Raw genomic sequence first — 18123 nt, 5'->3', positions numbered from 1 at the left:
CATTAAGCCCAACAGCCGAACGTGGCCAATCAGTCTTTCAAGGTTGTTGACTCTGTCTGCCCCGTGAGGTATATAGCGTGACTATATGTATGTATGTATTCAACGTGGGAAAAACCTATATAATATTTTTTAAAATTTCAGGTAGGCAGCGCATCTCACTCGGCCCGTGTCAACGTGTACGGCCTGCCTTACATCCGACCTATGAAGAAGCGCCCCGTCGTCGCCGGAGACACCCTGGTTGCCCACTGCCCCGTCGCCGGCTACCCTATTGACTCCATTGTTTGGGAGAGAGATGGAAGGTAATCATTTCGTCATTCGTTTAAAATTGACATGGATTTGATCCAAAGATAGAGATTTTGAATCCCTTCTAATGCTAATGGAGTGCTGATCTAGCTAGATTCTCAAATAACTATTGAAGAACATTAAATTTCGATTCAAATTGTTTGTCCGATTAAATAAATTTTAATAACCCCTATGATTGCTGAAAAACTATATGACTTGATTTTTAAATTTGTCTGCCTATTTCGTATAACCTAATAAATAACTTTTGTAACAAGTATTATTTTATTTATTTAAAATTATTATGTACCTGTTCATTTAAATTTAATATGTATGTTCATTTAAATTTAATAATATTCGGCAGAGTTCTGCCCATCAACCGCAAACAAAAGGTGTTCCCCAACGGCACCCTGGTGATCGAGAACGTGGAACGCATCAGCGACCAGGCCACCTACACATGCGTCGCGAAGAACTCCCAGAGTTACACCGTGAAGGGAAACCTTGAACTTCAAGTCATGGGTAAGGGAAAACATATTAAATTTAAATGAACAGGAACATATAATGTTAGTTTACTTTTTACTCTCGGGTAATTTATTTAGAATAATAAATGTGGTTGAGAAATCAGTATTTTGGAACGATCGATCAACAGTGATAAAAGGGGGATAATTTTTTTTTGCGGTAGGAATCATATAAACAGTAAAATACAGGTCAAGCGTATATTGGGCTACGCACATTGTAGAGTTCCGTAGTTGCGAGTGCCAACTTTGAGTTCACACTCACTAAAAGTACCTACTTACCAACTGTCAACTAATTTTCAATAAAATTTGTATGAAATTTACATTTAGTACCAGGTTAAGTAGGGGTACGAGTAGGTACAATTAATAAGTTGTTCGCATACAACTTATTAGTTTTTACTTGCTACTCAGCTCTGATAGTTTTCTTTTAAACAGCGTTATATATACGACTGTTGTAATTTTTATTCACGGGCCATCTTTAACCGTTGGGCAGATAGCTCTTACATTCCTATTACCTCTAACAAAAAAAAAAACTTTAAAACCATATATTTCGGAAACGGATCCCTAAATTGAAATAAGTATGTTGTTAATCTATTCAGCGATACCGCATATGATAGGTTAGTAGAACCCTCAAAGATTTTTTTTTCTAAGCCTTTTTTCGACTATTATTATTATATACACATATCAATCAATAGTCTTTGAGTAAAACCGCGAGCAGCTAGGGCGAAACTATAAGGGTGTCATGTTTAGTACGGAACCTAGAAAAATGTTTATATTGATGAAGGCACGGAAAATTATCCTGTGTGAAACAAGAAAAAATATTACTTCGCGTATTAACTGAGATTAATATTATTTAATCAGTACCTTCAGACTAGGAAAAATAAAATTAGGTATTACACTATTTTACATTACACACTATTCAAGCTTTAATCTATGGCTTGCTGTTTTTGGCTTTAGACTGTGCGAAGTGAAACAATAAATTTATTCATAAAACGCTTTAAAATAGAGGAAGAAACTAAACTAACATTATAATGTGTTTTCAGGACTGTCTATCAAAATATAACGTCTTAGTTAGTAAATAATTTACCTACTTAAAAAAATAGCCTATTTGATGACCGTGTGGTTACCAATACATATCATTGCATACCTTACCCAAGGATGTCGTAAAAGGCGACTAAGGGAAAGGCTAGTTCTTCTTGATGGGATGGGCTACAATTTGCCACTATTTGAATCTCTATTCCATCACTTAGCAATACATACGAGCATACAGCTGAACGTGGCCTTTCAGTCTTGTCAAGATTGGTGGCTCTGATTACCTCGCAATGTATATCCCATATTCACGTGACAATATGTATGTATGTATATATATTTTGATGGACTAGTAGGTAAACAATTTGAAAATACTTTAGTTTGTATTTCTCGTATTGAAGAGTAAACCGTTTACTAATATTTAAGAAGGAAAGGGAATAGTGGTCTTAAGTCTGTATTTAGGCAAATTTGAGCTCAGTTTCAATCCCACGAGAAATGTTACATTTTTTCTCTATAACGTAAACGGTTTGGCACTGATATTGTCTTTTTTATTTATATTTTCATTACCAATTAAAATAAATATAATCGATAAAATAAAGAATGTCAGTGACTCTTCAGACAGTAACTTCATAGCAATGTCATTATTTAAACTTTTAATTCATACCTGTATAAGCCTTACACGTTTAGAAAAATATTTCCTTATTAATATTGCTATGACGTTACCTTTATTATGTGTATTAATGAATATTTTTTCCAGGTTTTTCCATTTTTTTAATTACAGCAAATAATTTTAAATTACCACTTTACTATAAACAGTCCGATCTAGCTAATTTAAAACATTAGAAGACGTTTATACCCGCCAAAGCTACATCGGTTGCTACGCACACCCCTGCACTGTCCCTAGTTAAAGTAAAAAGATCTTATTTAGTGCCGCCGCAAATATCGCCCTTCGAATTCGGCGACGAGCCAGCTAACGCCGGAGACATGGCGTCCATAACTTGCGCTGTCAGCAAGGGTGACCAACCTCTCAATATCACGTGGGTTTTCAACGGACAGGTTCTAACAAGAAACAACAACATGGGAATACAAATCGTTTCGATTAACAAAAAAACCTCAATACTAAACATCGATTCAGCAAATGGAATGCACAGAGGAGTTTATTACTGTGTGGCCACGAACCCGGCTGGTTCCACTAACCACAGTGCTGTTCTTGAAGTTAACGGTACAATGATTAAAAACTTTCCCTTTATCGTCTAAAACTTTCTTTAAGTAGGCAATTTTTTCGCTTTTAATAGTTTCTCGAAATATCATTTCAAATCCATCAACCAAGAAATATGTACCTCACACCATGTTCCTTTGTCTTATACTTTAATGTATGACTTAACAGTTCCACCTCAAATCTCCCCGTTTGAGTTTGGTGACGAACCCGCGAATGCTGGGGACACTGCGTCGGTCCAATGCGTCATGAACAAGGGCGACTTACCAGCCAATTTCTCTTGGAGCCTCAATGGAAAGAAAATATCCAAAGTGAATGCAATGGGAATTGCTATTGGTAGCATGAGCCGCAAAATGTCCATACTAAACATTGATTCAGTAAATGGAACACACAGAGGTGTATACGCGTGTCACGTCGAAAATTTAGCTGGACAAGTTAATCACAGTGCAGTTTTGGAAGTCAATGGTTCTATTCTCATACTTTTTCTCTTGTAGATTGCCTTTTAGTACTTTATTACATGCGTAGTGTCCTTTGACAGTTCTACCTCAAATCCATCCATTTACATTCGGAGAAGAGCCAGCCAATGCCGGTGACACTGTTGGCGTTCAATGTATGGTGACCAAGGGTGATGTTCCAATAAATATTACTTGGTACTTGAATGACAAACTAATAGGTCGAATGCAAGGAATATCCATAACAAAGATTGGTCATAAATCGAGCAGTCTAGCTATAGATGCGGTTTCCTCAATACATACAGGGACATACACATGCTCGGCTACTAACTCAGCTGGACATGCAAATTATTCCTCTGAGTTGTCCGTTAATGGTAATTTGAACATATGCTTCAACGATGTCATTTATTTATGTTACATTAGTTAGCTATTATATTAAATCCCCTCCTGAAATCCTTATTCAAATACGTGCTCGCGATTATACATTATAGGTACGTCGTTCGGACCTAATTACTTTATAAATGAAGCATCCTCGTACCTACGACGAGTTGAACACTCACTAATCAAAAAATCGTTTTAAAGTTGCGCCACAGGTGACCCAATTTGATTTCGGCGATGAGATTTTGAATGCTGGCGATACAGTTTCTCTGACGTGCACTGTTGGCAAAGGAGATCTACCCTTGAAAATCCACTGGCAACTGAATGATCAGATTTTGAACTCAATCAACGGCATCGTAATAAATAGAGCCGGGAAAAGAATATCAATTTTGAGTATAGAGAATGTGAAACATGAGCACATTGGAAATTATACTTGTATTGCTGAGAATGACGCGGGCCGCAGTAGTCATAGCGCAATTCTCAACGTCAATGGTAGCTTACAAAATATTTTACGATAACTTTGCTTTTGTTTGCATCTTTATGTATTGTCGATTTTGTTTCTTATCATTTATGTAGATTCAAAACTACTCTTTCCTTTTATGACTATAATCCGGTTCTGGCACCTTTTTTTTCTTAAATACATATATTGTCAATTATGCTCTTTACACTTTCAGTATTGCAGTTGTTTTGTTTTATCAATCCCAAATTGAACAAATGCTTGTGTATGTTCCTTTTATATTCCTGATTGGATCTAATAAACTAGCCAGTTATGCCCGAAAACGTAACCTTTATAAAAAAAACACAAAAAATATTTTGATTACAGAAATTAACCCTTATTCTATTCGATCACGTAATATAAATTTTTGACTGTTTGTTTTCCGGTAGTCCCTCCACAGATAATGCCTTTTGAATTCGGCGAGGAGACATTCAATGCTCAAGATATGGTGCTGGTTACTTGCGCGGTTAGTAAAGGAGATCTGCCTTTGACTATTGATTGGTACTTCAATGGAAATATAGTACGCTCTGGGGAAAATGGAATAAATCTTACGAAGACAAAACGTACGAGTCAACTCAGCATTGAGTCTGTAACGCATCAGAACCAAGGAAACTATTCGTGTGTTGTAAAAAATGAAGCTGGTTCTGTAAACCACACAGCGCCACTATTTGTCAATGGTATTGCATCTCACTCCTCTCCAACTTTATAAAAGCATTTTAGTATCTTTTTCTTATTAAAATCCACATATTCCTCTCCTTCTATGTACCTTTGGCGGGTCATAACAATCTAGGTAGGTATAAACATTCATATTTCATGACGGAAAGGTGGAGATTTTGTATTGGAAAAGCTTGCATATTATTTTCAGTGGCTCCAACTATTAGTCCATTTGAATTTGATGAATCAGTATTTTTCGGAGAAGGCGTTCAAGTTATGTGTCATGTCCCAAAGGGAGATAAACCACTTGATTTCAAATGGAGTTTCAGTGGTGGAGATGTGAGTTTATTATCGGGATTGAACATCATGAACGTTGGGGACAGGGGATCCGCGCTCATAATTCCTGCCGTGACGGCTAAACATGCTGGCAATTACACGTGCACAGTCGCCAATGCTGTCGCCTCCACTAGCTACCATGCCAAGCTCAATGTCAAGGGTGACGTCACGCTTTTATACGTATAATTTTATGGCTTTACATATGTGTAACCAAGTTAATTCTTGTAATCAATCCTATTTTACACAACGCTTATGCAGCTTATCATATTAAGATGGAAAGAGAATAAATTCAGAAATTACACTTCAGTCAATACAACCACTATCTATAATTGCATAATTGAGACAATTTTATTCCTCAATGTGTTAAGCATTGATGTCTTCTTTGCCAAATAAATTAGTCGTCTTTCAGTGGCGCCCATCATGACCCCTTTTGACTTCGATGAAGCAGTTTTCTATGGGGAAAGTACACAAGTCATGTGTCATATTCCTAAAGGCGATACGCCATTGAAACTCGAATGGTCTTTCCGAGGCCAACCATTAAAACTACATAATGCAGTATCAATAACAAAAGTAGGCGACAGAAGTTCGATATTGGCTATCCCAGCTGCTACAGAGAAACATTCCGGAAACTACACTTGCACTGCTTCTAATGTCGTAGCAAGCGTTAATCACACGGCCATGTTAAATGTTCAGGGTACACATTTTATATTTACATCCTCACTCTTTTTAGGAATTTTCGTTAATTTTAATTTTTGAATCATTTATTTATTTTCCCTTATCAGTTCCTCCGCACATCGTTCCGTTTGTGGCTGAAGAGCCTGTTTTTGCCGGGGACTCTGTACAGTTGAATTGTCATGTATCAAAAGGTGACCTACCACTTACAATCACTTGGAGTTTTCATGGGGAAGAATTATCTTCTCATCAAGGCATCACCACGATGAAGATTGGCGAACGGGCATCACTACTGACCATATCTAGTGCCACAGCAGGCAATAGTGGCGAATATTGGTGCCATGCCGCCAATCACGCTGGCGTGGCCGTTCATTCTGCGTCTATTAACGTCCATGGTACACTTGCAATAAGCTCAGCTCGCTACTATCGCCTCAATCGCACGCTGCACGCTTGCATATATAATGTAATAATATCAGTCTTCTGGATTAACAGTTTTGCCTCACATCGTACCTTTTGAGGCAGACGAGTCAGTATTTGCTGGTGAAACGGTGCAACTCAACTGCCATGTGTCGAAGGGTGACCTGCCTCTTGACATCAAGTGGCATTTCCATGGTTTCGAAAACAGCTCGTCGCACCTCGATATCATGACTACTAAAATGACATCACGCACATCATTTCTATCTATTGCCGCGGCGACGGCCGGTCACAGTGGAAACTATACCTGCGTCGCTACCAACAGGGCCGGCTCAGCTAATCATTCCACTGTCCTTAATGTCCATGGTCAGTTCTGTAATGTATACATTCCTTTTGCCGCCAAAGAGTTCACGCACGTCGTCGGTGCTAGAAAACAGTTTATGCCACCCTTACTTGGAGAGAACAAGCATGAATTTTTGGTATTCATCTTTTACATTAAGTTCATTATGTTATTATTTGTTATCTAAACCTTTCACACATTTTTTTCACGCAGTTACACCAAACATATTGCCATTTGACGTCGATCAAGCCTTATTTTACGGAGAATCGGTCCAAATGATGTGTCACATCTCGAAAGGAGATACTCCCATAGAAATTCATTGGGAATTTAATAGGAAAGCACTATCTCCGAAGTTAGGGACATTCTCAAGAGTAGGTGATCGATCGTCGGTGCTGGTGATACCGGCGGTGACTGATGCCCACAGCGGTAACTTCACGTGCATTGCCAAAAACCGAGCAGGGACATCCTCATACACTACAATTCTCAAAATAATCGGTACTAACATTAAAGAGAATAAATTATTGCAACTACGTATTAATTATTTGAATTAATTTATTTTATGGTCTTGGATTTAGATTTATTTTTTTGTTCTAATACCAATTATTATATTTCAAGTTGTACCACACATTATTCCATTCGAGGTCGAAGAATCCATTTTTGCTGGAGAATCAGTACATCTCACTTGTCACGTGTCAAAAGGCGACCGGCCACTTCAAATATCGTGGAGTTTTCAAGGAACCGAGATTCCTTATCACAATAATATGGGTATCACGACGACCAAGCTAGGAGACAAGGCTTCGGTATTGAGCATTCCGACCGCTATGGGTCACCACAGCGGCAATTACACTTGCACTGCTAGCAACCGCGCCGGCCGCGTACATCACTCGGCCCTAGTCAACATTCATGGTACCTAATAGATCGTCTCCCATATTCATTGTTTATTCTTTTTAGATGGATATCTTAGTAACTATTTAATTCAAAACGCACGTTTTATAATGTAGGTACTTAGTACTTAAAGTGATTTCGTTTTAATCAGTTCCTCCTCACATATTACCGTTCGAGATTGAGGAGTCCATCTATTATGGAGAATCCGTGCAGATGACTTGCCACATTAGTAAAGGAGATAAGCCCATGTCCTTGACCTGGACTTTTGAAGGCAAAGATGTATCTGGACAAAATGGAATCAGAACAATGAAGATGGCAGAACAAACATCTTTCTTGTCGATTGCTTCAGTAACAGGAGGTCATAGTGGGAATTATACATGTATAGCAAGAAATAGAGCTGGGGAAGACAGATATTCCACTACTCTTCATGTTAAGGGTATTTTAGATAATAGAGAATAGCATGCTTGTTCTACATATATGTATATGCATACAGTGCTACTAATATTATTGCATATTTTCTTTACTTAGTCGTGCCCCACATCAAACCATTTGATTTGGACGAAGCCGTGTTTGCTGGAGAATCTGTTCACCTAGACTGCCATGTATCGAAAGGAGATATACCTCTCAATATTACATGGAGCTTCAACGGGAAGCCGCTGACAAGTAGGATGGGACTACAGACTACATCTTTGAGTAGTCGCGTCTCTGTGCTTGATATTCCCAACGCCATGGGTCATAATAGCGGAAACTATACTTGCACAGCTTCAAATAAGGCGGGTTCAACAAGCCACACCACTGTTCTCAACGTTATTGGTATACAGACAGACACTTATCATTCAGATGCTTTGTGTGTAGTTCCTCCTATGGTCCAAATCCTTTTTGTTCAGGGATGTCGATCAAATTTGGGCAAGCCTGAATATCTATAAGTTCTTGAAGACGAGGCGGAAAACAGGAATCAAATGGCCTCGTCGTTGAGTTAGATTCAAAACAAAGCACTTAATAACAAATTACTACCATAATGAAAACAAAATCGTTTCGAGTCGATGAAAATGTGATAAGTTACCATTATAAATATACGTCATCAAACAGTTTTGGTAATTTATATATTTATTACTTAACTTCAATTCCATTTTAAATCAACCAATGTTATAAAATGACTTTACAGTTCCTCCCAACATTCTACCGTTCACATTTGACAAACCTGCAAACGTCGGTGAATATTTACAAGCGGCATGCACTGTTAATTATGGTGACCTTCCTTTGACAATCAGTTGGGCGTTTAATGGACAAACGATATCTCAAAGGAATAACAACTACGTTATAAACAATTCGAAACGTAGTAGTTTGCTAATAATAGAATCAGTGGACGCAAAACATGCTGGATCATACACGTGTATAGGAGAAAACCGCGCCGGCCGCACCACCTTCTCTGCTGATCTTATTGTTTACGGTTAGTCGGATAAATCGTGATAGACGATAGAGTTGTATTATTTGGTCATTAGATACTATTTGTTTCAGTTCCTCCCAAGATTTCACCTTTTATCGCCGGCCCAGAACCGGCTTTTCTCGGCGATTATTTTGCTCTTCAGTGTATTATAACACATGGCGATCAGCCAGTGCGTATTGAGTGGACAGTTAATAATCGATCTGCCAACTCGATCAAGGGAATTCGCGTCAGTAACATGGATAGACGGAGTAGCACCATAACAATCGAGTCCATAGACGGATCACATGCAGGCATTTACAACTGTACAGCAAGAAATGCTGCAGGAGTCACATCACACACAACTGAACTGATAGTAAAGGGTGCGAAATAATGACACTATTCACCAATAAGCTTTGATTTTCCCTTCAACTCTCATTTTTAACGTTACTCGCTTCTTTATAAAGTTTTTATTGTCCCAGTTCCACCGGTAATTGTACCGTTCAGTTTCGGAGAAGCACCATCAAATCCGGGTGACGCCGTGGTAGTCAACTGCGTCGCTACGAAAGGAGACCTTCCCCTCGACATTTCCTGGACTTTCAGCAGTGAAACAATTGATTCGAGCCTCCATCGAGATATCACCACGTTACCGCTCGGGCCACGCGCCTCTGCTTTGACAATCAACTCTGTGAGCGCAAACCATCAGGGAAACTACACCTGTATCGTGCAGAACGCGGCCGGCCGCGCTGAGTACGCTGCAACTCTCGTCGTCAACGGCATGTTTATTTTCTTACATACAGACAAAGCAATGCGTCTTAATGGCGGGAACTAACATCACAAACAGCACCGTGGAAGGGTCAATCAATTCACCGACACTACTCCTTTCTATTCACCGCTAACATTGCCTGCTAGCGATCGATCTAACCTGAACTTCTATGGTTGTTTCCAGTATTACCTCGCATAGTTCCATTTTCGTTCGAGACTCCATTGTACGCAGGGCAGGCGACACAAGTTACTTGCTTAGTATCAGAAGGCGACCTACCACTGGATATACAGTGGTACTTTGAAGGGGAGCCTTTAAAAGAGAAGACCGGTGTAGCGGCTACTAAAATAGCCCAGCGAGCATCGTTGCTCCTTATAGACCCCGCTGGATGGGCTCATAGCGGTTCATACGCATGCCGGGCGCGCAATAAGGCTGGTTTTTCAAATTATAGCGCCACGCTAGAAGTCCATGGTATATCACACATATACATATGTGTATCCCTTATTCCTAGCACGGTTAGCTTTGCAATAATATGCTTAAATCTATATAATATTTCGTCAGAAAGTTCTTATTACATCGTATCGAGATTTTAAATTTGCGTCCCAATAGTCTTCCTCGATCCTTAATATCGATTTATCAATCTTATGATTTCAAAAGTGTTCTTGAACTTAATCTGGAAAGACATACATACTCGTAGAGATCGCCTTGATTCGTAAAATTTGTCTCTAGGAAAAGGCTGCGGCTCATCGACGAACCTTTTCTCACTCCACTCCTGCATTTGAATACACTCCTCTCCGTCCTTTCCCTAAGATCCTGTCTATTCTTTATGTTTGTATTTTAATTTGCGTTTGTAGTATTTGTTTAGTGTGCTTTTAGAGCTTATACTAACACAAAATAATTTGTTTTGGTTCATTATATTGCATGTCGAACCAGACAGATTATTTTAAATGCTTTTTGTGCGCCTGTTACTATGCCTTTTAATGTTTATTTCGTATCCATTTTTCATTTTCGTTATTGAAGTAGTTCCTTTTGTAATACATAAAAATATCATTAAAAAGCTTCTATAGCGAAAGCTTTGCACATTACTACTTACCCGTAATAATAAATATAAGTATATTCACATATCCGCAAGTTTAATAGCATCTGAACGCTAAAGGAGCTTTAAAATTGATGATGAATCTATTGTCAGTTTTGCCAAATTATTATTTTTCTATTAAAGTTAAAACTCATTTCAATTTAGCTGTTTTTACGGGAAAATGTGTCATTGTTATTGCAAATAAACAGAATCCAATCTACTATTCTACTCTACTATTTATTATCACCCTAATCGAAACTGGCATGTAGATACTTAATAGCTTTAAATATGCATTACTTATTGATATCGTAAACCTAAAAAAAATTGTTCTTTATTAACTGGACTTGCTGTTTACCGGAAAAATTTAAGTTTAACTTTTACTTTTTACTAAAATAATGAAGATATATAAGATATCAATAAGTAAATAATTGAATTTTAATAACAAGGGCAAGCAGATGTTAAAGATGATAAACTTCAAACTGATATAATTATTGTTTTGATTAATTTCTTAAATTTAAAAAGTAACTTTAACTGAGAAATCATCCTAATTTTTTGTCAATCAGATGCAACATTTCAATACAGTAACTTGTAAATAGCTTGCTTGAATAGAATATTAAATTTTAACTCATTCGTAATACATGTCCAAGCAATTCATAAAACATTCGATTACCTACAATAATAAATTGAACGATTTCAGTTCCCCCTCGCTGGATTCTTGAACCAACTGATAAGGCTTTTGCCCAAGGTTCAGATGCTAAGGTTGAATGCAAAGCCGATGGTTTCCCCAAGCCTCAAGTCACATGGAAGAGAGCTGAAGGTATTATCAAAAATCAATGAGTTATTTTTATATTGATTTTGATAAAATAAATATGTTTATATTTGTATTCGAATACATAATTGATGTATCTTTTTTTATTAAGGGGATACACCTGGCGATTACAAAGACCTTAAACCAAATAACCCAAATGTAAAAGTTGAGGATGGCACATTAAGTATAGCTAATATTCAGAAGACGAATGAAGGATATTATCTTTGCGAAGCTGTTAACGGGATCGGATCTGGTTTATCTGCTGTCATCCTAATTAGTGTTCAAGGTACGTAAACATACTTATACCTAATTTCTATGCTTACAAACATTTTCAACTGGAACTTTAGAACTGACAGATTTTTTTAAAATATTCAGCTCCACCTCAATTCGAAATTAAAATGAGAAATCAGACTGCTCGACGAAGTGAACCAGCTGTACTGCAATGTCAAGCCAAAGGAGAAAAGGTATGACAACAAGCAATCAATATATCTACTGTGGGTTTTATGCATCTATGGAAATCTTTTTTCTTCTCACGTAAAATCAATTAAGCTCTAGCGATTATGCAAATTATTTGAGGCCAAACGTTGTTTTTACTATTTTTAAACCAAACGTTGTTTTTATTATATTTTAATCATGAAATGAATGGATGATTAAAAATTAGTTTCACTCGATTTTTTTTTACATCAGAAACTGAGCGGACATCCTACCGTGTATTGCTTTTCTTTATATATATAAAACACAAGTTATTATATAATCTGTTGTACAGCCAATCGGCATCATCTGGAACATGAACAACAAACGGCTAGAACCCAAGGCCGACCCGCGCTACACCATCCGCGAGGAGATCTTACCCGGGGGCGTCGTGTCGGATCTTAGCATCCGACGGACCGAACGGTCGGACAGCGCTCTGTTTACGTGTGTCGCGACTAACGCCTTCGGCTCTGATGATACTAGTATCAATATGATCATTCAAGGTAATTTTTTATACTTTACTTCTGCTATGTTATGGAAATGGACTATCAGTTTGTACTTTTCCTGATTTAAAAAATATATCAAGATCTTTTAAGAAGCTCATGAAGAAGCTATGGACTATTTAAATTCGGTTTCCGTTATTTTCAGTTTTACAATGTTTGTTCTGAGATCTTTGCATCTAAGCATATTATCATATTTTGAGTCCCGGTATTAAATATTTTGTTTATTTTTGTGCAGAGGTCCCTGAAGCACCCTACGGCCTGAAAGTCTTGGATAAATCTGGACGAACTGTGCAACTGTCGTGGGCCGCCCCTTACGATGGCAACTCGCCTATCAAGAAGTTCCTCATTGAATACAAACGTGCCAAGGGCAATTGGGAAAAAGATATTGACAGGTACGATCATCAGGTAGCATTACTGCACAGGTGAACACGAAGCGACACACAACACACACCGCCGCAACCCTTGCAGGGAAACCTAACTCATCTTGGACCAAGGTTACACATTCAGCATATTCAGTTGCCCGAATGTGCCGGTTTCCTCACGATGTTTTCCCACACAGCAAGAGCATCGGAACTCAGAAAAGAAAAATTGGTACATGGCTGAGTTAGGTTTTGAACCTGAACCAAACGCTTTACTTGCGCAATTTAGCCAAACATCTTAACTGTTCGACCACCGTCGCTCTCAGAAACAACGAATTAATATTGAAATATAATTTGTTACCAGAGTTCTTGTACCTGGTGACGCTACCGAAGCCGGCGTATTCAGCCTACGACCAGCCACCGCTTACCACATTAGAATCGTCGCTGAAAATGATCTTGGAACTTCTGAGCCTTCTGAAACTGTCACTATCATTACTGCTGAAGAAGCCCCTACAGGCCCACCTCAAGATGTGAAGGTAGACGCTATAGATAAGCACACCCTGCGAGTTACGTGGAAACCACCCCCACCACAGGACTGGAATGGAGAGCTTCAAGGGTGAGCAATCTGTCAAAACTTAATTATAAGTGTGGCTGAACGTACTTACATCTTTTGAAACAAAATCTGTTACAAACAACCGTTAGCTAACTCAATGCAAATCATCTTATTTATCCAATAAATGTTTTAGTTGTTCCAATAAGCGTCGTAAAAGGTGACCAAGGGAAAGGCGAATAAACTTGGGATTCTTCTTTTGGGCGATAGGCTAGCAACCTGTCACTATTTGCATCTGTATTCTATAATTAAACTTAATAACTGAATGTGACCGATGAGTCTTTCAAGACTAGCTCTGTTGATATAGACGTGATTATATAAATGAATGAATGAAAATGTTTTAGCCGCTTCAAATTCCGTAAAAATAAACAGTTCCTGATATTTCAGATACTATGTTGGCTACAAACTAGCGTCAAGCAACAAATCTTTCGTATTTGAAACCGTCGATATTTCAAAGGAATCTGGCAAGGAACACCATCTGGATATTTTGAACTTGAAGTAAGTACCTAATAATATTTTTGATAACCCGATGTTTCTTACTTTTTTTATAAGAGCCATCTTGTGTAAAAAATCTAAGTGAAAAGTTGCTTAAATTGTTGATATGTCAATACCTATTCACTTTTAGCAGCAAGCTTACATTTTCACTAATACTTATGTATTCTATCTAATAAATACCTTTTTGCTTATTGAAATTGAATTTTTTTTAAAGAACATACACACAATACGCCATGGTGGTCCAAGCTTTCAACAAGATGGGGTCTGGCCCCGTGTCTCCTGAAGTGCGAGCCTACACCGCCGAAGGAGCACCGTCCGCGCCCCCACAGGATGTCCTCTGCACGACCCTCACTGCGCAGACTATCCGCGTCTCCTGGGTTTCTCCACCTCTCGCCGCTGCTAATGGACTGATCAAAGCTTACAAGGTTATCTATGGACCCAGCGACACCTGGTATGGTGAGTGATAAAAATATTTGTTTTTAAGTGAAAACTGATTTGTTCTAAAATTTGTAAGGCTGTCATCCAGTATATAAAAAATACGTCAGTTTGCATTAAGGTTCAAGTTTTCTGTTTTATGTAGATTCTTTTTGAAATCAAACTAATTAAATGTTTATAGATGAGAAGACGAAGGACACAAAGATTACAGCAAGCAGCGAAACCATTCTTCACGGCTTGAAGAAGTTCACCAACTACTCGATGGAAGTACTTGCTACCACCAACGGTGGCGATGGAGTCCGCGCTTCGCCTATTCATTGTCAGACTGAACAGGATGGTAAGTGCCTGATACATAGATTTCTTGTAACGTTTGCATTAAGGTCTATCCCCACATACAGGGCCGGAGCAGGAACGTGTGGCCAGAACGTTAAAAAAAATTGGTACATACATTATCTATGGATTTAACACTAAAGCTACGTTGCCGTTATATGAATGTCGTTAAAATGAATTGTATGTCTTTCCGCTTAAGTACTATCTGCTGCTGAAAGCAGAAAAATAGTAATAATTAGTTAGAGTAAGATCCTTTTTCTAATTAAAGATTTATTGCAGTACCCGAAGCTCCGCGTGCCGTGAAAGCTCTCGTGATGGGAGTTGATTCGATTCTCGTATCATGGCGTCCTCCAGCGCAACCCAATGGAGTTGTTACCCACTACAACGTCTACACCCAGGCACAAAACGCAGAACCACATCCCAACAAGGTTTGCAAAGAACGAATCTATTCGTATCACAATAATATTAACATGGCGAAATTTTACGCCATTAGCTAACAACAGCAAGAAATCTTAAATCGCATAATCGTGCGGTAGGAGGAGCCGTCATCTTAAAATGAAACGCTGTGATTTTACGTTAACTAGATCGTTAGACTATATCAATAGCTATTTTTGTATTCGTTAGGTACCCGCAACTCAGACCAGCTACTCTGCCACCGATCTAAAGCCCGGCCGTTACGATTTCTGGGTAACCGCTTCAACCATCATCGGAGAAGGACAACCCTCAGCCACTGCATCTTGTAGCTCCAGTGATAAGGGTAAGGACGTTTTGATTACCTTGCATGAAGATATTGATTAATGTATATGAAGCAAAAGAAGTGTGAAGGAATAGCATGTGCATATATAGTATACCTATTAGATGTAATCTTAGCCTACCTTTGTGACAAACAGATTCATTATCATGTATGTATGTATGTTATCTTTCACCGGGTGGATGTAATACTTCTTACTAATTTATTATTACTTGTTGGAATTTGTTTAGTTTAAATTTTGGAAAAGTTCTTGTGTTTGACGTTCTAATAATAAAACTTTTGTTTCAGTTCCCGCTAAGATCGCTTCGTTCGACGAGTCGTTTGTTGCTACGTACAAGGAAGATGTCAAGTTGCCTTGCCTTGCTGTTGGCGTGCCCCCGCCTAACATTCTTTGGAAGGTTCGTTTACAAACAAATTACATGTATGTATATAATTGCTCTTTATAAAAACCTGTCAGAGGCGCTCTACAAAAACGACGGCGACGGCTTAGATGAATATCACTAATTTAATAATTGTTACCACTGACCGTGTTACCGAGTTAGTTATATGTTTACCTATATAAACTTAACGCTATACATTACCAGTAGTAGGTAAGTATAGTAAAAACATAACAGGAAGTTTTATATCAACTTCCAATTTCGCTTTTATTCTTATTTTTCGTTTATTCTTTTTGACTACATATACATCATTGTCGTTCAGGTGAAAGGTCACCCCCTTGAAGCCCTGGAGCGAATCCGGCAACTTCCCGACGGCTCTCTACAGATCGCGGGGGTGGCGCGCGAGGACGCCGGCGAGTACTCCTGCCACGTCGACAACCAGTTCGGAACCGATACTGTTACACACACGCTTTCTGTACTTGGTGAGTACGGATAACTTTATGATAAATTATGATAGGTAGTACTCATGGAAGCTCTGGCGAGAATCCGGAAACTTCCCGATGTCTCCTTACCTTGCCGCTATATAAAGTTATTTGAAGAAGTATATAATTGCTTGTAACTAATCAATATCATGACCTAGCTCCGCCATTCCCGCCACAACTGACGATCGCATCATCATCGGTGTCATCGCTGACGCTGCGCCTGAAACCGTCCGCGGACGTCGACCAGTCCCCCGCCGCCGGCTACACCATACACTACAAGCAGGAGTTCGGCGACTGGGAAACTGTACAGGTAAACTCACATCTGTCTTAAGTCAAAAGTGAGACGATTAGGTCCCAGTAGTCTTGTGACACTTATGAAATCGACCCACTCGACATAGACTATCCCTCCAAAAAGTCATACTATCTTAATTTGTCAAGGAAACTCATTTACTTGGGATGTCATTAGTGGTGAGCCTAATCTACCTATTTTCATCTCCTAGTACAATCCTCTGATACCCATTATATCCGTCTTTAAGGTATATTTTACATATGACGCATATGTTAAATATTATTATTATAAGTATATTGTGTACCTACACGATGCTTGCATTTGCTTTATCCATACAATATTGTTTTCTAGATTCCTGCCAATACTGACACCTACACTTTGGAAAATCTATTCTGCGGTTCAAAGTACCAACTTTACGTCACGGCATACAATAGGTAAATAAATATCATGTAAATAATACTATGTAAAAATACCCGAATATTTTTAATTTAGTTAGTTAATGTGCATTTAAATAATTCTTTTGTAGAAACGACATCAACGAGCTTTTACAAAAAGCCTTTTATAACTAAGAATAAACTGTTTTGTTATTACCGTATAAATAATAAAACTTTAATACAACTAATTTATTGTTTCCGCCAGTATCGGCACTGGCGAGGCGTCAGACGTGGTGTTCGCCGGCACACGCGGCTCCAAGCCGCCAGTGCCGCGCGCTGCCGATTTCATCGAAGTGGGAAGCTCCTCCGTCACGTTGCATCTGAAACAATGGCTTGATGGTGGCTGCCCTATGAGCCATTTCGTCGTCGAGAACAAGAAGAAGTTAGTATCTAGATTGCTAAAATTAGTGTAAATTAATGTTCCATCATCTAGTTAAATATAGCAAGAATGGAATGCCTTGATGGTGGCTGCCTTTGGAGCCATTAGTGATGAACAAGAAGTATTCCGTGCCAATGTAAAACATTATACCTATATACGGATATAATATTTTTATCATCCTTAAATTAAAGTACAAGTAGAACTTTTCCACAGGTGTAAAATATTGGGTAATATTCTACTAGCTATTGTAGATAGGTGTTCGAACACTCTGAATGTGTTGTAGATAGATGTTCGAACTCTCTGAACCTGTTGAAGGCTTTGTTTATACTTTTTTTCTTTCGTACCTACAAAGTTTCTCGAAATAGAAAGAAAAATAAATACATCGTTTTGTTTCTTTAGGGGTACTGCTGAATGGAATCAAATATCGAATGCTGTAAAACCAGGCGGCAACTTCGTAGTTTTGGGTAAGTTTT

The 18123-nt window shown here is 38.4% G+C and overlaps 1 protein-coding gene across 45 annotated transcripts in view; it reads left to right on the top strand.

Annotated features, from left to right (window-relative positions):
- LOC106135349 (cell adhesion molecule Dscam2) overlaps positions 1–18123 on the top strand; it is a 66720-nt gene that overhangs the window by 32680 nt on the left and 15917 nt on the right. For 13 of the 45 annotated variants that reach the window (XM_060947964.1, XM_060947985.1, XM_060947972.1 and 10 more), the window contains exons 12-31: positions 142–299; positions 644–798; positions 3578–3865; positions 11625–11744; positions 11848–12021; positions 12111–12199; positions 12502–12709; positions 12945–13101; positions 13433–13684; positions 14066–14176; positions 14388–14629; positions 14790–14945; positions 15218–15366; positions 15563–15695; positions 15978–16087; positions 16389–16548; positions 16707–16858; positions 17189–17271; positions 17477–17653; positions 18050–18114. In XM_060947964.1, coding sequence (XP_060803947.1) covers positions 142–299; positions 644–798; positions 3578–3865; positions 11625–11744; positions 11848–12021; positions 12111–12199; positions 12502–12709; positions 12945–13101; positions 13433–13684; positions 14066–14176; positions 14388–14629; positions 14790–14945; positions 15218–15366; positions 15563–15695; positions 15978–16087; positions 16389–16548; positions 16707–16858; positions 17189–17271; positions 17477–17653; positions 18050–18114 — 3139 coding nt within the window. Of the gene's footprint in view, positions 1–141; positions 300–643; positions 799–2751; positions 3046–3210; positions 3505–3577; positions 3866–4073; positions 4362–4754; positions 5043–6137; positions 6423–9184; positions 9473–9571; positions 9866–11624; positions 11745–11847; positions 12022–12110; positions 12200–12501; positions 12710–12944; positions 13102–13432; positions 13685–14065; positions 14177–14387; positions 14630–14789; positions 14946–15217; positions 15367–15562; positions 15696–15977; positions 16088–16388; positions 16549–16706; positions 16859–17188; positions 17272–17476; positions 17654–18049; positions 18115–18123 lie in introns of all 45 variants that reach the window. The other 32 variants (XM_060947966.1, XM_060947986.1, XM_060947971.1 and 29 more) reach the window with 7 other exon arrangements.

The sequence above is a fragment of the Amyelois transitella genome, chromosome 14 (assembly GCF_032362555.1).
Source record: "Amyelois transitella isolate CPQ chromosome 14, ilAmyTran1.1, whole genome shotgun sequence".
Lineage (NCBI taxonomy): Eukaryota > Metazoa > Arthropoda > Insecta > Lepidoptera > Pyralidae > Amyelois > Amyelois transitella.
The sequence above is the reverse complement of the archived record's forward strand: the minus strand, read 5'-3'. Positions and strand labels throughout refer to the sequence as shown.